This window comes from Mustelus asterias, chromosome 23, assembly GCF_964213995.1.
Source record: "Mustelus asterias chromosome 23, sMusAst1.hap1.1, whole genome shotgun sequence".
NCBI lineage: Eukaryota > Metazoa > Chordata > Chondrichthyes > Carcharhiniformes > Triakidae > Mustelus > Mustelus asterias.
The window spans coordinates 49,416,111-49,438,518 of NC_135823.1; the positions used below are offsets into that span (position 1 = coordinate 49,416,111).

Sequence of the window (22,408 nt, forward strand, 5' to 3'; positions counted from 1 at the left end):
GAAGGGGCTTAGAGCCTCGAAAGCTTGTGTGGCTTTTGCTACCAAATAAACCTGTTGGACTTTAACCTGGTGTTGTTAAACTTCTTACTGTGTTTACCCCAGTCCAACGCCGGCATCTCCACATCATGAACACCACTGGTCACAGACCTCCAGCCGGAAAAAGACCCTTCGACCACTACCCTCTGTCTCCTATGGCCAAGCCAGTTCTCCACCCATCTAGCCACTTCTCCTTGTATCCCATGAGCCTTAACCTTCTTAACCAACCTGCCATGTGGGACTTTGTCAAATGCCTTACTGAAATCCATGTAGACGACATCCACGGCCCTTCCTTCATCAACCGTTTTTGTCACTTCCTCAAAAAACTCCACCAAATTTGTAAGGCACGACCTCCCTCTTACAAAACCATGCTGTCTGTCAAAATGGTATGGCTTCACATTTCTCTGCATTAACTTTCACATGCCACATGTTCACCAGTTCCACCAGCCTATCTATGTCCATTTAATCTCTGTCACCATCATTCTCACAGTTCACAATACTCCCAAGCTTTGTGCCATCTGCACATTTTGAAATTTTGGCCTGCGATCAAATTCAAGATCTTTAATATAGATCAAAAAAGCCATGGTCAAAATACTAACTCTCATGCGCCCTTCCAAATACATCCTCCATTCTGCAAAACAAACCATTCACTGCTACTGCGTTCTCCTGTTACTCACCATGGTTAAACTGACTGGCCTGCAGTAGCTGGACTTCTCCCCTTACATCCTTTTTTTGCACAAGGATGTGTTATGGTTCAGGTTAGAAACTTAAAAGTGTTTTATGAAGCTCGTCTGAACCATAAGTATTTTACGTTGAATTTGGCTAGGATAAGTATGATATGTTCCACTTCAGATGTAATTCAAAAGACCCACTAGGGAGCTTTTATCAAACAAAGTTTATTTACGAATATGGTTAACATATACAGAACAAAAATTAGCAATGACTTTTATCAATTACAAACAAAGACAAAACAATCACAATAATGTATAACCCTTAACCAATATATATCAGATGTTTCAATCAAAACAAGTATCCAATAAACAAAACCCCTCAAACAGATTTATCACTGCACAGGCTAAAGCTTACACGATACTGGAATCCAGTTCCCTGGGTTGAATGCTGATTTCAAATGATCTTGAAAGCTCAGAACAGTTTGTGTCAGATCAGCTCCCCAGAACACCAAAACACAGGTTCTTTACTGTAGGATGGCAAATAAGATGTGCTTTCAACTAACTGGTAAAACTTTCGAAATAAAAGCAAAGAAAGCGACTTCTTTCAGCTATGCTTCTAACACTGCAGCCAAAACGAAACTGAAAGCTGAAAAAACTTCTGTCAACAGACTTGCCCACAGGTTTCTCCTCCCACAATGACATCACCTAAAGCTTCGCTACAGAGAGTATGTTTTTTTAAAAAACTCTTCAAGTTACACTAACATCACAGATGTAACAGTTGCAATTCTCCAGTCCTCCAGCGCTACACCTGTATCCAAGAAGGATTGCAAAATTATGACCAGCCTGTGTAATTTTCTCTATTACCTCCTTCCGTATTCTTGGTGCAGCCAATTCAGTCCTGCTGACTTATTAGCTTTAAGTACGGTCAACTTTTCTAAAATTTTTATGAATTTTTAGCCCATCCAGTGAATCAACTACCTCCTTTTTCATTCCAATTTGGGCAGAATCTTTCAGTGCCTCGGCCATGCCCTCTGCCACCATCCATGAATCCCATTTTTGATCCTTAACCAAACTCATTCCTCCTTTTACCACGCTTTAACTCTTTCTAAGCCAACAGAAGATTTTAAAAATTCCTTTTATATTAGCTGCCAACCTTGTCTCATGCCTGTTCTTTACTTTTATTTCTTCACTTCCATCTAAACATTTTATATTCAGTGGGTCCCTCTTGTTTTATCAACCTGGCATGTCATTTGCACCCCTTTTCAGCTTCATTTTACTCTCTATCTCTTTCGTCATCTAGCGTGCTCTGGCTTTGCTTGTGCTACCTTTCCCCTAATGGGAATGTACCTCAACTGTACCCAAACCATCTCCTCTTTATATAAAGCCCATTGCTCTGTTATGGTTTTGCCTGCCAACATTTAATTCCAATTTGCCTGGGCAGATTTAAATTGATTCTCCTCTGATTTCTCCTTGTCCTTTTCCATAGTTAACCATAAACCTTAGGATGCTATGATCACTGTTCCATAAACAGTTCACCTACTGACACTTGATCCACACGATTTACCTCATTTCTTTTAGGACATATTCTCAAAGGTTTCATCGCATAATCTCCCCACCACCTCTGCCTACGACACCTCCCCCCCCATCAATTATCCTTTCTTCCCAACTCCAATATGTTTCCAATTAATTAATGAAAATGGAAAGAGGATTTTTTTTTATACCTGTAAGATTTTTCTCTTGGAGATTAACTTTTAATTCCTGGAGACATCTGGATAATCCTGGAGGGTTGGCAAGTCCAACATTACCCTCACTCACCATCCACCATCCACACATGAGTTGGTCTGGAGCTGTAAAGGACAGAGTCCTCTTTGAATGTGCCCCTTCACAACCCTTGGATACTGCTACGACCACCCCTAGATGAGGTTCCCTAATTTTGTTGATCTGGGCGAGACCCTTCAATTTGTCGACCTCCAGCTGGGATACCCCAAATTGTTATAAACCTAGGTGAGAGAGGATGACCTGTCTCTGTCTTTATTCAAATCCCTCTGCTGGTAGCAACAAGGTTTAATCTAACAAGGTTCCCTTCCCCATGGGTACCTTTCCCAGACTTGATAGTTATGTTTAAAAATGAGTCAATATAACCAGGCTTTCTTGAGTTAAAGATAGAGTAAGTTTATTAACTACTTAAAAAGTAAAGAGAAAAATGGTAAAACGCATGTGTATACATTCATACAGATTAGAAGTGGGAATTGAGTCCAATAATAAGTAAATATAAATAAAATGGTATACAAAACAGCACTTGACTTACAAGACATAAATGATGAAGCGTGTAGCCGTTACAATTTGATTTCAGTGGAGTTGGTTTTGGTTGGCAAACGGTTGGTTCTTCAGTTCCAGTGTTCCGTGGTTTGGCAGAGAAATTTTGGTTCCCTTTCCAGCTGTGATCCTTTCGCTGGCTGGGCTGACTTCCTCAATCAAAGAGAAAGATTTAAGATATACCTGCAAACAATGGCTATTTTGCAGGGGCACTGCTGGCTGCTTCTGTTACTGTTTCACACACCTGCAGCCTGAAAACTTTCAGCTGCTTATTCTCACAGAGCACACACAGACAGACACTGGAGCAGCTCGTTCAACTAGCTTTTAACCCTTTCTTTGTTTATTCCAAATGGAAAATGGAATTCACTAGCCCATCTGGCATTACACACAATCTTTTGAAATGAGATGGTCATTATGTCCCTTTGCCTTTACCAGAGATGGAAATCAGTCTCTGGATGGTTTTAGCAGTGTCTTGTCTGGAAGGGGGTTCCACTGTCCCCTAGAGAAACACTCTGCAACAGTTCCTGTTAGTGGCTGACTGTACATTCTCAGCCATCTTTGGAGTCCATTTTTAAAAATAAAACTCAGGTTTTAAGTTCAATATTTTGGGCTTAATTCCATGTTTTTTTCCTTCACCGTTAAGACAATACTGAGACAGATTGTGGCAGTGTCTTGGAATAAAAACAGAAAATGTCGGGAGTCCTCAACAGGCCAGGCAGCATCTGCTGAGAGAGAAACAGAGTTAACATTTTAGGTCGGTGACCTTTCATCAGAACTTGCTCAGATTTCATTATTGCACTGAGTATGGAACTGTGTCCAATCAATTGGAAGGGCTGCTACTCCTTCATGGAGTGTTATAATACAGAGTAAGCTTGTTATTAAATGTTCAATACACAAATAAAGGCCCAAAACTTGGTAACAATCAGAATTAGTGCAAGTAATAGGGCAATATTAATTTATCTGAAGCATTATTCATCATGATAATCAACATATCTGAGCTTGCCTTGAAATGGTATTTCTGACCTTAACCACTGTAAACTATCCCGTTTACCAGGCAATCTGGAGACTGGACCAAAGGTGCCATGATAGCTCAAGAGGGGAGAATCATTGTTGCACTCAGGGCAAAACAGTCTCCCATTCTCAATCTTTCTATCCATTTGCCTCTTTGACGACTCCAAAATAACTTTGTTTCTCTCCTGAGCCCTTTAGCTTTGCTATTTTCCTGCCAATTCCACCTGTCCATTGTCTTCTGATCTTGGGCTGATCCTAACTCAATTCTCACACCATCAAATTCTTGAGCCACTCGATAGGGAACAGTAGTTTGTTTCCCATTGCCGTTGTCATGGTTTTTTTTATCAATGGAGTTCCTTCTTCCAGATGGACAGCAACCCAAAGCTCAGTGTGACTGATTGCCAAGGCTATAATTGAAATGATAAGGTCGACCCTCCAAACAGTCACTCAGCAGTTTATAGTAGGAGATTCATCTCAGGAAGTTAAACTGGAACAAACAAATCTAGATGCTGAAATAAAACCAGAAAATGCTGGGAATATTTAGCATTTATTAGAAACAAAGTTAACATCTCAGGTCAATGACTTCATCGGAATTGTAAAGTTTAAAGTTTATTTATTAGTGTCACAAGTAAGCTTACGTTAACCATAAGACCATAAGACATAGGAGCAGAATTAGGCCACTCGGCCCATCGAGTCTGCTCCACCATTCAATCATGGCTGACATTTTTTCATCCCCATTCTCCTGCCTTTCCCCCCATAACCCCTGATCCCCTTATTAATCAAGGACCTATCTATCTCTGTCTTAAAGACACTCAGTGAAGTTACTGTGAAAATCCCCTAGGTCACTAACCTGAAACATTACTCTGTGTTTCTCTCACTGCAGATGCTGAGAAACTTGCTGAGTGTTTTTCTGCATTTTCTGATTTAATGTCTGATTTCCAGCATCCACAGTATTTTGCTTTTGTATTTGTCCGGATGGTGAAATGGTTAACCAGTGGCAATGAATAAATTCTATTTGATATGGATGTGAAAGCTCCAGTTTAAAATATTTATAGTCACACGTTACAATTGTGTTTAATTGGTTCTCCTGCCTTTAATGTTATCTCTCTGCCATGTTGCGTGATAGAGAGGAACTCCAGTTACAGGCTTCACCTATTAAGGTCAAACTCTTCCTGTGTGTGTGTGGTGATGTTGATGAGCAATCTTTCCCTCTTCTAACCAGATGCTGCATTCACCTCCCTCAGGGTGAGTCTGTCTCACTCTGCGTTTGACAAATCCGGCAAAGATCACTGGGCAGAAAAATCAGAAACACAATCTCCACGTCCATCGCTTCAAGCCAGTTAATTCACACACACACACACACACACACAGGAAAAAATTGGAAAAGAAAAATTGTCAACTGAGGATAAAAGGGAAGATTCCGCAGGCTGTTCAAATATTTCAGCTGGTAAAAATGATTCAGACTGTGACAGGTTATGGGAACAGATGGAATTAATGTGATGATGCTCCCAAGATGCATGTGTTAGCCACGGACAACGTGAAGATATTATTAAAAATTCAGAGACTCTGCGTTTGAGCTAGTGAGCAATATGGGAATTCAGATCAAATGAGATGTGATGGCTTGTCAGATGCTTCACCTAGATCTCTAGTTACATAAATCTGCTGCTGTTGGGGTGACAGTATCTGACCTGATTACTATTTTTTAAATTTAAGTCAGTAAAAGGCGTGTCTGGTGGGTTGCACACATACCCAGAAATATCCTCAGCGCTGAGGATGAATGGACTTGTGTTGCATCCGATAAATAGTGTAGTTATAATCACTGATAGTGTTAATGGGAACTACACTGATTTATTGTTGCCCTGACTGTACACTGTGTGCCATGTATGTGAGCACATTCAGACAAAAGACATTTTGGACTGGAATGTAATGTAGTGTCCAAATAACTCACTGACTCCCAATTTTTCATGATGTGGAGATGCCGGCATTGGACTGGGGTAAACACAGTAAGGAGTCTAACAACACCAGGTTAAAGTCCAACAGGTTTATTTGGTAGCAAATGCCACTAGCTTTCGGAGCGCTGCTCCTTCGTCAGGTGAGTGGGAGATCTGCTCATATGAGCAGATGAGCAGATATATGAGCAGATCTCCCACTCACCTGACGAAGGGGCAGCGCTCCAAAAGCTAGTGGCGTTTGCTACCAAATAAACCTGTTGGACTTTAACCTGGTGTTGTTAGACTACTTGCTGTCCCAATTTTTCAGCAGAGTCACACACATCATCTGGTCTGAAAGTTTGCTTTATAAAATAATCCCTTATCTCTCATGTTTAGGCTGAAATGTGTATACAGATGGGTAAAATGCAATGGTGCAATTGATTGTGGCTCTCAAATCTGAAAGAGAAACAGGAACAGAAGAGGAATAAGCAACACATAGATCCTGACAAAAAATCAGTGTGATACAAGTCACTTGATTGGGATCTAGTTACACCAGGCTCATGCTCCAATCATGGACTCTTCTCCATGGCAGGGGTCAACATGGGGTTCAGGCCCAATCTCTGGGGCTGAGTGTCAGTGAGAAAGCATAGTCTGCGGCCAGGGGCGGGGCTCAGAACAGCTGCTGAACTAGGAGATTAACCAGGTTGCCCCAGGAACTGTCTGGAGTTTCAGAAGAGAGATGCAACAGGGATGGCAATGAATTAGAAATAACTCTTGACTGAGACAGTCAGATATTGCCAATGAAAGGTGGAAGGGTGACTCTACATTATTTAGGCTAGTGTGCACTAGCCTAAATAATCCATTTTTCTTGCCAAACTATCTTACAAAGGCCTAATTAAAAAACCTACAGGACTTTGTGTGTGTGTGTGTTTTTTTGTCCACTGAGGAAGTTCTGAATGAAACACATTTGTTATATAAAGACAACATAGAGCAACAACAGCAAAAAAAGATTTCCATCAAGATATGTCTCTCACTACCATATCTTTGCAGTTTTCATAAAGCATGTAAGTGAAAATCTGTACAGCGACTGCAGCATTGATACCTGCCAGTTGTTGACTACAAGATCAAGACAGTAGAATTTTAATTTGAGGGACCAGTTGTCCTGGGAGATAGAGTCAGTGAGTGGGCAGTCTGCCAGTTAGATCCCATTCCACTCCTCCTTCTGGCAGCCTACTTGTATCATGAACCTCAGCACTGTATGTCCCAACAGTTTGATACCTGACAACCACTAATGGTCACATTTGGGGTGGTTCAGAGACTAGTTTTGTTCTGGATGTGTTACTCATGAGGAAACGCATTAACAATGTGATGTGGTGCATAGAACATCACTTTGTGAACACCTCAACACAGAATGATGAGCTTGCAGGTACTGATGAAACGTATTTCTGTGAAGACCACGTTACCTTCAACGCCCAATGAGGAGAAGGAATTGTGCACTAGCCTAAATAATCCATTTTTCTTGCCAAACTATCTTACAAAGGCCTAATTAAAAAACCTACAGGACTTTGTGTGTGTGTGTGTTTTTTTGTCCACTGAGGAAGTTCTGAATGAAACACATTTGTTATCTTTTCCATTGAAATCAGTTTCAAATCAATATACTTCATTAGAAAAGGAGGGGTGTAAAATACCATTGATTGGCTACCCCATTTCACACAACTGGTGAGGACGAATGCACCTCCTTCCATCACCAGAAATGAAAAGCAAATAAAACTGGGTGATGACAAGCTTGAGTTTGAGAAACTTAGGATGCTGGGAAGACTGAGTATAGTTTTGATGTTTTGAGAAAGAATGAGTGTAAAACATTGCAATGAGTGAGGAAGAAGAAAGTGTGCCCAGACGGTAGCCAGCTGTGAACCTGTAGCTCAAATGGTTTCCTTTTGCTGATGCTAAAGGCCATAGAGGGTTTTGAACACATGACCTTTTGCCTGCATAGCTGCTACAAACTAGGAGAAGGTTTGTGCTGAGTTCATGTCTAGCAGGAACGGAGCTAAAACTAAACTCACTTCAGGCAGCCAGCAACCTAAGGAATGCTGGTCCTATCAGTCTGCAGAGTTGGGTTTGAGCAGAGGTGAGAGGCCATTGTCTGCTCTCTGCCTCACTCCTCCCCAGAACCACTGACAAATATTGTTTAACTGTGGATTTCCTTCCTGATGATCTCCCAATTGTTTTGGTTGTTGATGTGTTGAGTTGGCTGTGTGCTGGGTTTTGGAATGACACTTTAATGGAAATGTGATCAAAATATAATTACAGCCTTGTCAGCCAGACCTTGTGCAATGCACATTTTCTGCTTTTGAGGCTACATGTGAGTAAATATAGATAAGATTTTCTGAAGAAAAAAAAGTAGAAATACAGAATTAGAATACAGCCGAAAAGAAGATGCGTAGATTGTTACTGAGGAGGGCTGCTGTTAGTGTACAAGACCCCAGCTCTAGCGTCTGATCCACAGTCAGAGATTTTACCCAGTAATACTGGAGCAGAAATTCGGACCTTAGTAATAACACACCTGCAGCTCTGATTCACCATCCTGATTACCACAATCCAACATGCTTCTGCTTCAGTTAAGTTGCTTGCAATCTCTCCCCTCAGTCCCATTCAGATGTGAATGTGTAACAACCCATCGCTTATCTTCTGCTTGACTTGGCGTAACTCCGTGACAAGGACCACAGCTCCTGGCTTGTTCTTATTCACCCAGTCGGAAAGTTCAACTCAATGATCTATAAAAGTCAGTAATAAGACAGAAGCAGAGGCTCGCATTGACATAGTAAGGATGATCCCATATTTTCTCAGTGGGGATTGCGGATTGGAGAATTGTCTCTGACCTTTACTCTCCGTGAACATCTCTTCTCTGCTGAGATTGCAGGGCCACCCCTAGCAACCACATACATCTCTTGGACCTCACATTTCTGTAGCGCCTTTACAGCCTGTTAAATTATTTTTGAAGTGTAATCACTGTTGTAATGTCAGGAATGCAGGCGAACACTGTAGCAACTGCGCAGACTGCATACAAAAGATCCACAACTCTTTCAAAACAAAACAGAATTTTCCAAGCGAGTTCCAAACAAGACTGGTGATTAGGCAACAAGAAAATGAATAGTGCAGATGCCCATTATGCTAATAAGCTAATAACTGTCAGTGCTGCTGTGTCCTGACCAATATATGTTTCATAGTCTTGGAAGGCTAAGCACTGTATTTTCTTGTTACAGTAATTTGGAAAACATCTATTTGCAATTAGGCCGATTTACAAGAACAAATGAAAGCTGTACAGACAGATCAATTATGCAAGGAAATGGGCCTTTGCTCCACCGCAGTCTGGATGCAGCCATATTGAGAGAGCTCTTAAGAAGAGTCATACAGAGGGAGTGGCACAGTGGCTAGCACTGCTGCCTCACAGCACCAGAGTCCCAGGTTCGGCCCTCAATTCCGGCCTCGGGTCACTGTCTATGTGGAGTTTGCACATTCTTCCCGTGTCTGTTTGGATTTCCTCCAGGTGCTCTGGTTTCTTCCCACAGTCCAAAGTTGTGCAGGGTTAGGTTGATTGGCTATGCTAAATTGTCCATTAGCATCAGGGGGATTAGCAGGGTAAAATGCATGGGGTTGCAGGAATAGGGCCTGGGTGGGATTGTGGTTGGGGCTGGCACGATGGGCCGAATGGCCTCCTTCTCTACTGTAGGGATTCTATGATTCTAAACTCGAAGCATTAACTCTATTTACTCTCTTCACAGATGTTGCCAGACTTGCTGAGTTTTTCCAGCATTTTTTTGATTTTATTTTCAATTTCCAGCATATTTTGCTTTTATCTGAAAGCGCTGCGGTATTTTCAGAGTGAGGAAGGAGATTATAATAGGAAAATATTCTTAGAAATAATTTATAACCAAGACAATGTGATGTTCAGATGATTATAAGCAAGAGCTCATCATGTCTCACTAGTTTGATGGGACCAAGATTCCCACAAGCTCAACCCCTCCACCCACTGCCCCCTGTTGTCTGATTTCAGCTGGAATGCAACTAGAGGACAATACAACTGGCCTCATTGCCGCTGGGCTAGGAAGGGGAAAATCAGTCAGCCCCACTACTCCTGCTGAATATGAACGTTGTATGTTGTGTCTAACCTGCTGTATTTTGCAATCCAGTGCATTGTGAGATTGCAGGATCCATGTTTTCTTATCAGTTCAACTACTGAATAAATAAAGGACAGTTGCAATGTTAATCACCTCTGTGTCTGATTGATCTTGGAAGGTACCAGGACCAAAAACATAATGGTGTATGCACACTGATAACAGTACAGCTAATGTTAAATGTTAGGGTTTTCCAAATCCCAGAAGGGAAACTTCGAATGCCTACTCTCAACTCAATTTTGCAATTATTTAATAACAGGAGGAAAGATGTGAAGGATGTCCCAGGTGTTTTTGCGATGATTTTAAACAAACTAAATGTTTAATAAACTGTAAAACACAAGAAAATCAATTCAGAATATACATAACTACATGAATGGCTATAGACAGTATCTTTTAAAGTTGTCCAGTTCCAAATCCTTCCACAAACACTCGATAAAAGCAAATTACTGCGAATGCTGGAATCTGAAAATGCTGGAAAATCTCAGCAGGTCTGGCAGCATCTGTGAGGAGAGAAAAGAGCTGACGTTTCGAGTCCAGATGACCCTATGTCAAAGCTTTTATGACAAAGGGTCACCTGGACTCGAAACATCAGCTCTTTTCTCTCCAGATGCTGCCAGACCTGCTGAGATTTTCCAGCATTTTCTCTTTTGGTTCCAAATCCCTCTATTTTCCTAACCTCAGAGTTAAACCTCCCCAAACAACATCCCATAGGTTTTAAAACTATAAGCAAAATCCAGCAATAGTACCACACCAGGCATCTATATCTTTTGGGGTTGCTTGCAATTTAGGATAAAGAGAAAAAGGCTTTTCAAACAGGCTGCCAGGCACAACTTGTTGGGAGTGGACGCAGCTTACTGCTTTGGGGTGCGGTCTCAAATCAGCTGCCTTGCATAGGGTGAACTTATGAATTGTTAACAATGTGCGTATGTGTTTGTGAACATGGCCGGAATTCTTCGGCCATTCACCCTGCCGCTGCTGCCAGCAAGAACGGAGAATTTGGTGCTCAGCCAAATCTCTGTTCACTGCAGGTGAGGTCAGAGAATCCAGCCTCATATATCTATCTACGTGTGGTATACATGTGTGTGCTTTATGCATGGGTGGATATGCATTCATATGTGTGGGCATGTGCATGTATGTATGTAGTGTATACATATGCGCATGCATGCATATGCGTACATGTTGATATACATGCGTACAAAGCAAATGTGGCCCATCCTTCACAGGTGAGTTAGGACAGTGTGTATCTACAGGCCATTCTACACAAGTGGCATCACAACCAGGCTCAATCCTATATTGACTCATCGCCAGAACAAGGTGTGTCTAACTGAGTCACTGGGTAGAGAGGGGGAGAGGAAACTCGGTCTGATTTTCCTCCAGACAAGATCAATACAGGCAGAGAAACTGAATCTCAGGTACTCCTGACCCACACAACTCAGCACCTTTAGTTAAATCTTCAAGCGTGTGCATTTTAAAAAATGCTTTATATAAATTAGTTTCTTCAAATGGTGAAATGTGTTTATTGCAGAATGTAAACAGGAGACACCAGCTGGAGATTGGTGGGTTTATTGAGACTCAGGAGGAAAACGCTTGAGAAATTGAAAATAAAATGGACAGACACTGTAATAGTGAGAGTCTGTACTGTACACTTTGCACAGCAAGACTAATCCCTGGGGCGTGTGGAAGAAGCCTTACGATTGCCTAGCTGTTATATTTGGTGTTACAACCTTTGAGAACTTATTTCTGTAATCAATTGAGAAATATCACAAAACCTTTTCCTATTAACCCTTTGGACTGTTGCCATCCTGTTCTGTTACTAGCGATGCTGAGTCCCCATAAATACAAGAATTGTTACATCTGGGTCAAGATCTCTATTAACCACTAATAAAACCAGAGACTAGCAAATCTTCTGTCACAGCCAATTTAATGATGAATCCAATTGAAACCAAAGCAAAAGTACTCAACAAGAGTCTGGTGGGAATCGGATGGGTATGGAAGTCATTTAGCACACTGCCCTTTCATTCACAGGACATGATTCACTTAATATGTCAACGTGGCTCAATGGATAGCACTCTTGCCCCTGAATTAGAAGGTTATGGAATTAAGTCCTACTCTGGTCACTTAGACACAAAATCTAGGCTGACAGGTCAGTGCATTGCTGAGAGAGAACTTTACCCTTTATCTAACTCACGCTGAACCAGCTCTGTGAGAGTGTTTGATGGGACAGTTTAGAGAAAGCTTTACTCTGTATCTCATCCATGCTGTAGCTGCCTGGCAGTAGATTTTGGGGCAGTGTATTGGGACTTTGTTTTGTATCTAACCTGTGCACTACCTGCCCTCAAATTACTTGTTGGGACAGTGTAGAGGGAGATATATTCTGAGCTATACCAGTCCTGGGAATATTTCCTAGAATGCAAAGTATCTTGATAAGTACAAAAATCTAAAAATGATTTCTCACCAAGTTTAAATGCATCTTTTTTTGGCTGCCGATATTTAAAATGTACTAAAAATAAAAGTACTTTATTCTTTAATGGAACAGGATAAAGCTGTGGAAGCAGACACCTAACAGCCAACAATAGTTTCTGTGATTGAATTTGTTAGTGTGTGAATGGGTGATGAGGCTCTGCCTTATTATACCTGGTGACTTGCTGTTGTATTTACTGGTATATTGAGAGGTAATAGAGATACTTCCTGTACAAAAATATTCAGGGTCATTATGACATTGTTAAATTGCACCAAAGTGATTTTGCAGTGAAGATATATCATGTTACAGTATTTATCAAATTGAATCTCACTTCCATCTATCAGTAATAAGGAAGGAATTGTTTAATGGACTTAAATCTATACAGCCTAGAAATTATGTCAGTGGTAATAGAGCTAGGAAAGGAACACTCCACCGTTTCAGATACCCAGTATGAAGATGAAACTTGCATTCATATAACACCTTTCACAACCTTGCATCCTCTTCAGACAGGATTTCAGCCAATTAAATATTTTGAGGTGTAATGTAGGAAATGCAGCAGCCAATTTGCACACACTCAGCTCCCACAAACAGCAATGTGCTAAAGACCAGATAATTTGTTTTAGGTGTTGATTGAAGGATATCAGGAAGAGCTCTTCTGCTCTTCTTCAAATAGCAGCACAGTAGCATAGTGGTTAGCACTGCTGCCTCACAGCGCCAGGGACCCGGGTTTGATTCCTGGCTTGGGTCACTGTCTTTGTGGAGTTCGCACATTCTCCCTGTGTCTGCGTGTGTTTCCTCCTACAGTCTGAAAAATATATTGTTTAGGTGCATTGACCCTGAACAGGTGCCAGAGTGTTGCAACTAGGGGATTTTCACAGTAACTTCATTGCAGTGTTACTTGTGATCAATAAATTAACTTTAGCACTGGCACCTTTTATACCAAAATGAACCATTTAAAATCTTACCTGAAGGACGAACCTCCGACAGTGCAACACCTCCTCAGTATTATATTTGGTATATCAACCTGGATTTTACACTCAAGACTAGATTCCATAATCTTCTGACTCGGGCAAAAATGCTACCCATTGAGACATTCCAGATACAAGTGGAAATTGCTGAATGAAGGATAGCCCTGTTCTGCTGTCTCTGTTTGCCACATTGTGATGTAATTTTATAACATTTATGGGCTGTCACTAGAAAACTAAGATTCACTTCAAATGTCCTAATTACCAGATTTCCCTCCGAAGCCATTGTGTTCTGAACAACAGAATTTCTTCAGATGTGTCGACATCCATATAGAACTCAGAAACACTCTATTCACATCACTCAGTACAATGGTTACCCAGTGTGAGATGTCAAAAAGTATCCTTCTCTTGGCAGGATGCAGAAGACAAATGAACTCTGAGCCGATGAGTAAATTAAGCAACACAAGAATGGCCAAAGTTGGTCCATGAGGAACAATCAATGAAATAAAGGCAATGGCCAAGAGCATTCTGAACAAAGTAAGTGATGGCATTCCAGGAATTACATGCAGTGAGAGTGAATAGAAATTCAGTAAAGCTTTACTTAGATCATAGCTGTGTGCCTTTCATCAACATTGCCATGTCTAGGCTGTGATCCTTTATCCCTCCCACCCTCTTACCAGCGCTATCTTTGCAGCTCAGCCTTCACTGTAACCTCAGAAGGGCACCTCCAAAGACATATGCGTGATATTTGAAATTAATTTTGTCCCTTCTGGTTCTGTTAACTGAGTGCTGATTTAATGCAAGCTCATTTAGCTGTGGACTGGTGTCCGCTGGGACCTGCATTAGTGCTGCCCAAACCCATTTTGTTGCAGACTCTAAACAGCCAACAGAGAGACTAGAAACATGTCCTATCTGCCTGGACTAATTCCTTTGAAATACTGGAAATCAATGCCTACAGACCCATGAACAAGAGGAGGTTGGCCTCATTTTGTTTTGTAGTATTAATGCAACATAATTTCATATTTCTAGAAGTGTCAAAATGCAATTATATATGCAAAGGAGCACATTACTTATTCAAACATCAAACAAAATAGTGTTTACACCGCTTTTCCCCTTTAAACCTCTGGACCCACATTTCCTTTACTTGTTCAATTTCCAATTTTGTTTCCCTTGCACCATCATCCCTTCCATCACTTCCTGCCCTCCATCCTCTTATAGACAATCCTGCTCTTGCTTAAAAACTCTTGTATCTCTTATTCCCAGTTCTGAAAAAGGATCATTAACCTGAAATGTCAACTGTCTGGAATTGAATTCTCTTCTCAGTAGTGGGTTTGGTAGTGAATGGGCATTTAATCAGGTAGCGGGTGGCATTGGCAGCTGGTCACCGCGCTGCCTTCCTGCTTCCACCCCGATTAAGTCCATGGACAGCCTTCCCGCTCCGCCGTCCTTAAGTGGGTCTCAGCCTGCCACCACTAGCATCTAGCATTAACCCAGCAGCTGCCGGGGGTCACCATTCGGGGAACTCAAGCAAACCCATACAGGGTTGCTTACAGGCTCCCAGGGATCCCTCGTTCAACGGCACTAGTAAGAGGGGTGGAGGTTGTGACCGACTTCCCCCCCGCCCCGCCCCCCAAAATCATTCACCTGTGGCCTGGAATCCAACATCAATACCAGGCCTTGAGAGGTTGTCATACCAGCAGCAGCCACCATTCCCCCCAGTGACACTATTGTTCAGTGGAGCTGACAGCCTCTGATTAGCAGGCAGGACTTCCCATCACTGCCCAGTTGTGCCTAAGTGGCACAAGATGCAGTGGGCCTTCGATAAAAGAAATGATGCAGGGTTTACACCTCCGGCTGGCAAGCACGACTCCCATTGCCTCCATTAAATATTGCTCTGTTTCCCTTTCCACTAAGACCTGCTAAGTATTTCCAGCATTTCTTTTCCACCATCCGCACCATTTTGCTCAGGAAGTTTTGTGGCACAGTGGTAGCGCCCCTACCGCTGGACCAGGAGCTCCAGGTTCGAATCGAACACCAGGACTTGTTAGCCTCAGAAGGAGCATTCAACGTGGTTCAATGGGATTATAATGAGCTCGAAAATCCTTCCACCACTTCCCCCACGATTTCCCAAAAAGGGTTAAAAAAATGGGTGTGAAGATAAAAGGTAAAGTCACCATTGTCCCAGATGGTGATTTAACCCGAGGATCACCACACCTCAGGTTAAGGCGGCAGGCCTTCATGAATAACCTCAGCTGGTATAGGAAGTGAACCCATGCTGTTGGCATTGCTCTGCATCACAAAGCAGCCGTCTAGCCAACTGAGCTAACTGAGCACCCCGTATTGGGTGTGAAGATATGCTAACAATTGTTTGTGTAATGTGTTTTTTTTCCTCCAACTCATTTTATACAGCTTCTATCATATACCATTTGTGTCATCATGGATCTTGTTAATCAGGGTGAAATGGAACATCGGAATAGGAGGTGGATATTCAGCTTTTTCCACCATTCAACCAAATTATGGCTGGTCTGTACCTTTCTGTTTTGAAATTTTCCATCGACCCCAGCATCCACAGCTTTTTTGGGGGGGGGGGGCGAGAGCTCCCGACTTCCACTACTCCTAGGTGTGAAGAAATGCTTCCTGACTTCACCCTTGAATGGCCTGACAATAATCTTAAACTTATGGCCCCTTGTTCTGGACACCTCCAACCAAAGAAAAAAGTAAGAGTTTGCAAGCAGGATGAAACACAGCAAAGTATTTTTCCTTGGATGTCCAAAACATTTTTAAAAGCCAAACAAATATTTTGTGCAATGAACTCATTTGCAGTTTGTGATACTGTACACCAGGCTAGTGTTGACCAATAGGATTTTGATGCTCATCAAACTTGCGGCAATCTGGTCACCATTCACCACGTAATACAAAGTATTTTTTCCTTTATTCTTTCATGGTGTTGCTGACAATCCCAGCATTTATTGCCCATCCCTAATTGCCTTTAGAGCACTGATAAGAGTCAACCACATTGCTGTGTAGCTGGAGTCACATGTCAGCCAAAGTAGGTAAGGATGGCCGATTTCCTTCCCTAAAGGCTATTAGTGAACCAGATGGGTTTATATAATCAATTATAGTTGTCATGGTCACCATTACTGATACTAGCTTTCTATTCCAGGTTTATCAATTATACTTAAATTCCACTTGCTGCCCTGATGGGATTTGAACCCATATCCACAGAGGTTTACCCTGGGTCTCTAGATTACTAGTCCAGTCACATTACCACTACACCCCCATTTCCAACCCATATATGTAATATTACAAAAGCAAAGGTGCAATCTTTTGAAAATAGGCTTGAAGTTTTAAACTGTCACAACCAAGACCATTGCAATCACCGCAAGAGCCAGAAGAACAGCTTCAAAAGTATTTTACAATCTGCAAAGCAAGTCTGTTGCATATATTCTCAGACAATCTATCAACTGAAGCGTCCTGTTTCTGACTTTGTTACAATTTATTTTTAAAATTTCTTAAAATAAAATCTTTATTTTAACAGAATTGGAGAGAAAAGGATCAGCAAATTTCTATTGACTGCTGCACCTTGGCTCTTGCCTTTCTTGCGCTCTGTCGCCTGTTATTTCTAAAGACAGTGTCCGGACAGTTAATGGATCTTTGGCTTATGGCCAACCTCCTGTAATCATTCTTTTCACCCCAATATGCCCTATTCCTTCCAATTACTCGTTTTAACAAACCTATTAAGTTGAAGATAAACACATTTGGATGTTACTGCACTGCCCCATCTTGCCAAAATTACACCTTTCAACTCTCACTGGCAGGCATGCAGTGCTGTCAGTCACTTATCAATCTCAGCTTTTATGAAAACCATGAATTACCAGCTAAACAAAACAAAATTCTTCAATTAGCATCCACCAGCCCATGCCACTAGATTTCCCAAGAAAACTTTGAGAGCAATCAGACCACTGTCCTTCCGAAGGCCAATCCTGCTTTCATAGTGCTTCACAGAGGGTTCCACAGATCTAAATGTACCATTGTTTAGCAGCATCCGAGGAAGAACAGGAACAGAAAAGATAACAAACAGCGGACTATTTTTCTTGTTTCTGTGAGCAAGTGGTCCTTCAGTTTCCAGGACACAGGAAACCTGATAACTGAACTATATTCTGTTAAATACAGTCACGGTCTGACTGATATGTGACTCCTATCCAACAGTAATATGGTGCGCAATTAGGAACAGAAAATAGCAGGCATTTAGCGAGTGACGTCCAAAGTCATACCCGTCCCTGAAACTTTTAACACAGCTCAGCATGAATTCACCACATTGACGATGGCCGCTTCGTCATGTGGACCACACGATATTAGACAACGCTGCTTTAAGCAACGCATTTAATAGCTGAGCCCGGGTGGTTCTGGCAGTCTGGAGCATACTTGTGATGTTAATATAGAGTGTGTTGAACCAGGTCTCTCCTTTGAAAGGCAGCATGGGGAAGTGGTCTAAATCCTACAACACAAGGGTCAGTTATGGGTTAATTGGAGCCAGAAGCTTGTGTCGACTGGCAGCTGCTTGTGAATCCCTAGCTGTTTACCCTTTGGGGTAAAGGCAGATAATCAAAATGAGAAACCAACAAAAATCAACTGATCTACTTTAAAAAAATAAGTTTGACACTTTGATAACTCTGGATGCAAGACATTTTACAAATTTAATACATCAACACTTGGGTCTAACAGGCCTTTCCTATTTGTCATACAGTCTGTCACAACTTTGCAAAGCCATTAGTATTGCACACTCGGCAAGATTATAACAACTTTAATGTAGCAAAATTCCAAGGAATGCAATCAGGTAAAAAGTCAACAGCAAGCCAGAGGAGGAGACATTAATACAGATGCCCAAATATTTGGTCTGAGAGGTAGACTTGGAGAAGCATCCTAATAGGACACAAAGGCAGAGAGGGTGAGCGTGGGAATTCCAGAGCTTGGGGTCTCAGCTGCTCAAGACAGAGTCACTGAAGAAACTATCCTGGCAATGTTCACTATCCTGGCAACTATCCTGGCAACTCTCCACTCACATTGTTTTGTTTCTTAAAGACTTGATTAGTTGTAAGTATTCGCATTCCAACCATTATTCATGTAAATTGAGTCTGTGTCTTTATATGCTCTGTTTGTGAACAGAATTCCCACTCACCTGAAGAAGGGGCTTGCAGCTCCGAAAGCTTGTGTGGCTTTTGCTACCAAATAAACCTGTTGGACTTTAACCTGGTGTTGTTAAACTTCTTACTGTGTTTACCCCAGTCCAACGCCGGCATCTCCACATCAATGTTCAATGGCACAATGTATTGTCGGGGATCTTGCTCTGTATTTAATCTGTGCTGGTGCAGGTCAGTTTGGTGCTGCCGCTGGCATTCCATTCCATTTTCCAGCATTGGTCTTTCTCATCCTGACATGCCACTCAGAAACCAGCATTGTGGAGGCACAGAAGGATCGGACGTTTGCAACAAAAAAGTTAATGAGGGACAGTTGAGAAGGATAATATTTGTGAAATAACTTTCCTAGCTGCAAACCACTGATTCAAACTTGCTTTCTTTAAAAGCAGCGCTGCTTGCCTCTCATTGATGCAGATAGATTTTCTGTGAAAATCACTGCATTTTGGTGATTTTATTTCTGCAAAGTATTTGAGAGAAACATCACAGACAGACACTGACATCTGCTGGCAGCTAGAGAGGAGGCTAGGATTTGAGCTGCTCTCATGTTAGAATTCTGAAGCTTGACAATTGCTGCAGGCTCAGTAAAGAGAAATAATCTCACCACCAACTGATCCTTATGTGACCCCAACCCTTGCACAACCTCAGTCACACCAACCCCTGCAGGACGCCGGCTGGCCGACCCCTGCGGGATGCTGACTGACTGACTGACGCCTGCGGGACAGCATTTACGATCAGTCTCCAAACAGATCCAAAATCTTTTTTGACTAATGACAGTCTAGTATCCTTCCACCTACTGGATGTGGTTAGCAATATTTGCTACCTTGCGTGTATGGTGACAATCTGTTTCTTGACGCAGAACTTGATACATGCATGGACCAAGCAGCTACCATCTTTGGCTAACTCGTGGAATGGAACTTGTACCCATTGTCAGGACCAAGATGCTGGTTTATAAGGCCTGTGTTTTCAGCACCTCCTTGTACAGCTTTGAAACTTAGATGACTTACAGCTATCAAGAAAGGACGCTCAACAACTTTCATCTGCGTTGTTTGTGGCACATTCTGGGCATCTCATGGAAGGAAAAAAATCATGGATATGGCAGTTCTCTCAAAGGCAAATCTTCCAAGTGTGTTGGCACATAGCAAGCAAAGGTGACCGCGCTGGCTCGCCCACATTTGCAGCTTGGAAATCTAATGTATACCTAAGTATTTTCTGTATGGCTAGATAGCCTGAGGCAGGAGACCAGTCAGGTGCCCAAAGCGCTACTTAAAGGATGCTTGCAAACATGATATGCAGACCCTAAACACCAGCTTTTGGTCCTAGGTGACAATAGCCAATGACAGAGGGAAATGGCGACATTGCCTGTGGGTCAGTGTGTGCTAACATGGACAACCAATGGCTACAGAGACTTGGCAATAGGCACCAACACTGAAAACAACACAATGATACCCGACAATCATTTCATATACACCTCTTGTGGCAGCCATCAGCAGGACCGCACTGTATGAAATTACTCCATCCTCAATGCATTTGATTTGCTGCATGTTCATCATTTTACATAGATGGAAGGACGGGCAAACAGAAAACTGACTCCAAAAACACTCTGATCCCAGCAATGTCTCGCCTTCATTCAGGGACACAAGCTGAAACAAACTTTGCAACACTCAAAACAAGGACACAAGGATTGTGACCCTGAACCAGAACATTCTGGAATAAGCACACTGATTGAACATAAATGAAGATTGCTAGGATAGTAAAACCCTGACTGGAATTACAAAGCAAATAGTTGGATGTGGTCAGGTGTTGAATTACTATAAAAGCAACGTCAGTTCCCTTCTCCATCCCAGCAATCACTTCCCCTCCCATCGCATTCCCCCCACTGCCCCTCCCTTCACTACAGAAAATGTTCATGTCAAAATCTGCCCCGTTTAGAATTAATTCAAGTAGATTAATTGAGCTTCATCCAGGATAAAGTCAGAGAATTCCACTAGTATCTTCCCAAGACTCCAGTTGGAAAACAAGTGAGACATCAGACAGTCAGCAGAGGTGGATATTTTATGCTGAAAATTTAGCACTTCTGAGAAAAATGCACAGGTGGTGAAAATGGCCCAGAGGGTGAGTATTAAGAATGTGACAATGTCAGTCAAACTGCAGCAACTGTGCACAGTGCGAGTCCAGTGCACTCAAACACTACTCTCCATTCATTCAGCCCACCAGGGAATCATCACTGACTCAGATTTCACTGGGGGTTCACATTGGGGTCCATTTGTTATTCAGTTTCCTTTTCATTTGCTATCGAATGATGTTTCCATACCCACTCTTCTGCGATGTACGTGGCTTTGACATTCAGTTCCTTATCCAGTAGCACCAGGTCTGTAATAAAGAGCAAAAGATGAAGATGATCAGGTTAAACTGATGAACCCGTCAGTGTTAGACATTGCTCAGCACTTTCACCACAGAGTCAGTGGGTCACAGGTTCTAATCAGAGTGTATGGTGGATAAATGGGCATGGGGCACCATAGTTTGGCATGGAGGTACTTGGGGGTGGGTGTAGGGGCATAGGTTGGCATAAGGAGCATGGGAACATACTTTTCAAAAGATTTCCTCATCCAGGCTTTGGTTTGCGACACGAATCCTCTCCAATCTGGCCCAGCTCCATGAAAATTGAGGAGGATTAGGACTCGGCAATTTCTGCTAAGGAGCTAGCCAGGTCGGGAGTGCAGGGTGTGGGGCTCATGACCAACCCACACTGGTGAAAATTGGGGGTATCAGGAATCCCAGAATCGGATCCCGGCTGCCATTTTTACACCTCACACAGTCTCTCAAACCATGAGAATCCAGCTCATCAGCCCAGCCATAGAGCTCTGAAGTAACACTGCTCTCAGGCACACAATTGCCGGGCTTGGCAGGATATTATTGCACGCAAAAAGGAGACAGACTTTATCCTGCATATCCCCCTACTGTTCAGTTGCTCCAAAAATCTTTTAATTTTTATATTATACTATTTTATAGTTTATACAAAGAATGTTGTTTGCTTCATAATTGGACTGGAATGTATTTTCGGACGTATTTAAATGGAGTAATTACAAATTAATTTGGTAGCTAATTATATGTTGCTGAATTTGACACTTTCATATTTTGGTTACTGAAAACCAGGATTAGGTTAATTTTGCAATGCAAGCATAAAGTACTGGGGTAAACTAATTGTACCCTCTGTTAGTGTTCCAAATAAATCTAGAGTTCTACTATTTTCTAAAATTCCACATGAAGGTTGATGCTGAAAGATAGTGCCCGAATCGAGTGAGGCAATGTCTTTAGCATAACCCTTCACCTCCTCTCCAGACTATCAATGGCAGCTCAATGTAGTGCAGTGATGGGCAGCCTAGGCTAGTGAGTGAGCTGCACGAGTGGCCCTCCTTCATCTCAGTGGGCTGCAAGGTTGAAATTGGATTTGTTCACTAACTGTGACCCTTCAATAAGATTGAATACATGCTGAATATTTCACAAGTTACAGAAACTTTTAAATCATTCAAATATTAATAGAACTATCAACTTCAAGTGGCAAGAGCAAAATAAATATTTACTATTTGGATGCAGAGGGAGCGCACAGCTCTCAATCAATGTTGTGAGCAATCAGCATGTAGCTC

General features: G+C 42.0%; 2 protein-coding genes across 9 annotated transcripts in view; one reads left to right on the forward strand and one right to left on the reverse strand.

The window, feature by feature from the left end:
* glis2b (GLIS family zinc finger 2b) overlaps positions 1-22,408 on the forward strand; it is a 457,410-nt gene that overhangs the window by 388,569 nt on the left and 46,433 nt on the right. The window lies entirely within an intron of this gene.
* Positions 18,236-22,408, reverse strand: part of amdhd2 (amidohydrolase domain containing 2) — a 28,846-nt gene continuing 24,673 nt past the window's right edge. For all 8 annotated transcript variants that reach the window (XM_078240514.1, XM_078240516.1, XM_078240515.1 and 5 more), the window contains exon 12: positions 18,236-21,134. In XM_078240514.1, the coding sequence (XP_078096640.1) occupies positions 21,031-21,134 (104 nt within the window). In that variant the 3' untranslated portion in view covers positions 18,236-21,030. The remainder of the gene's footprint in view (positions 21,135-22,408) is intronic.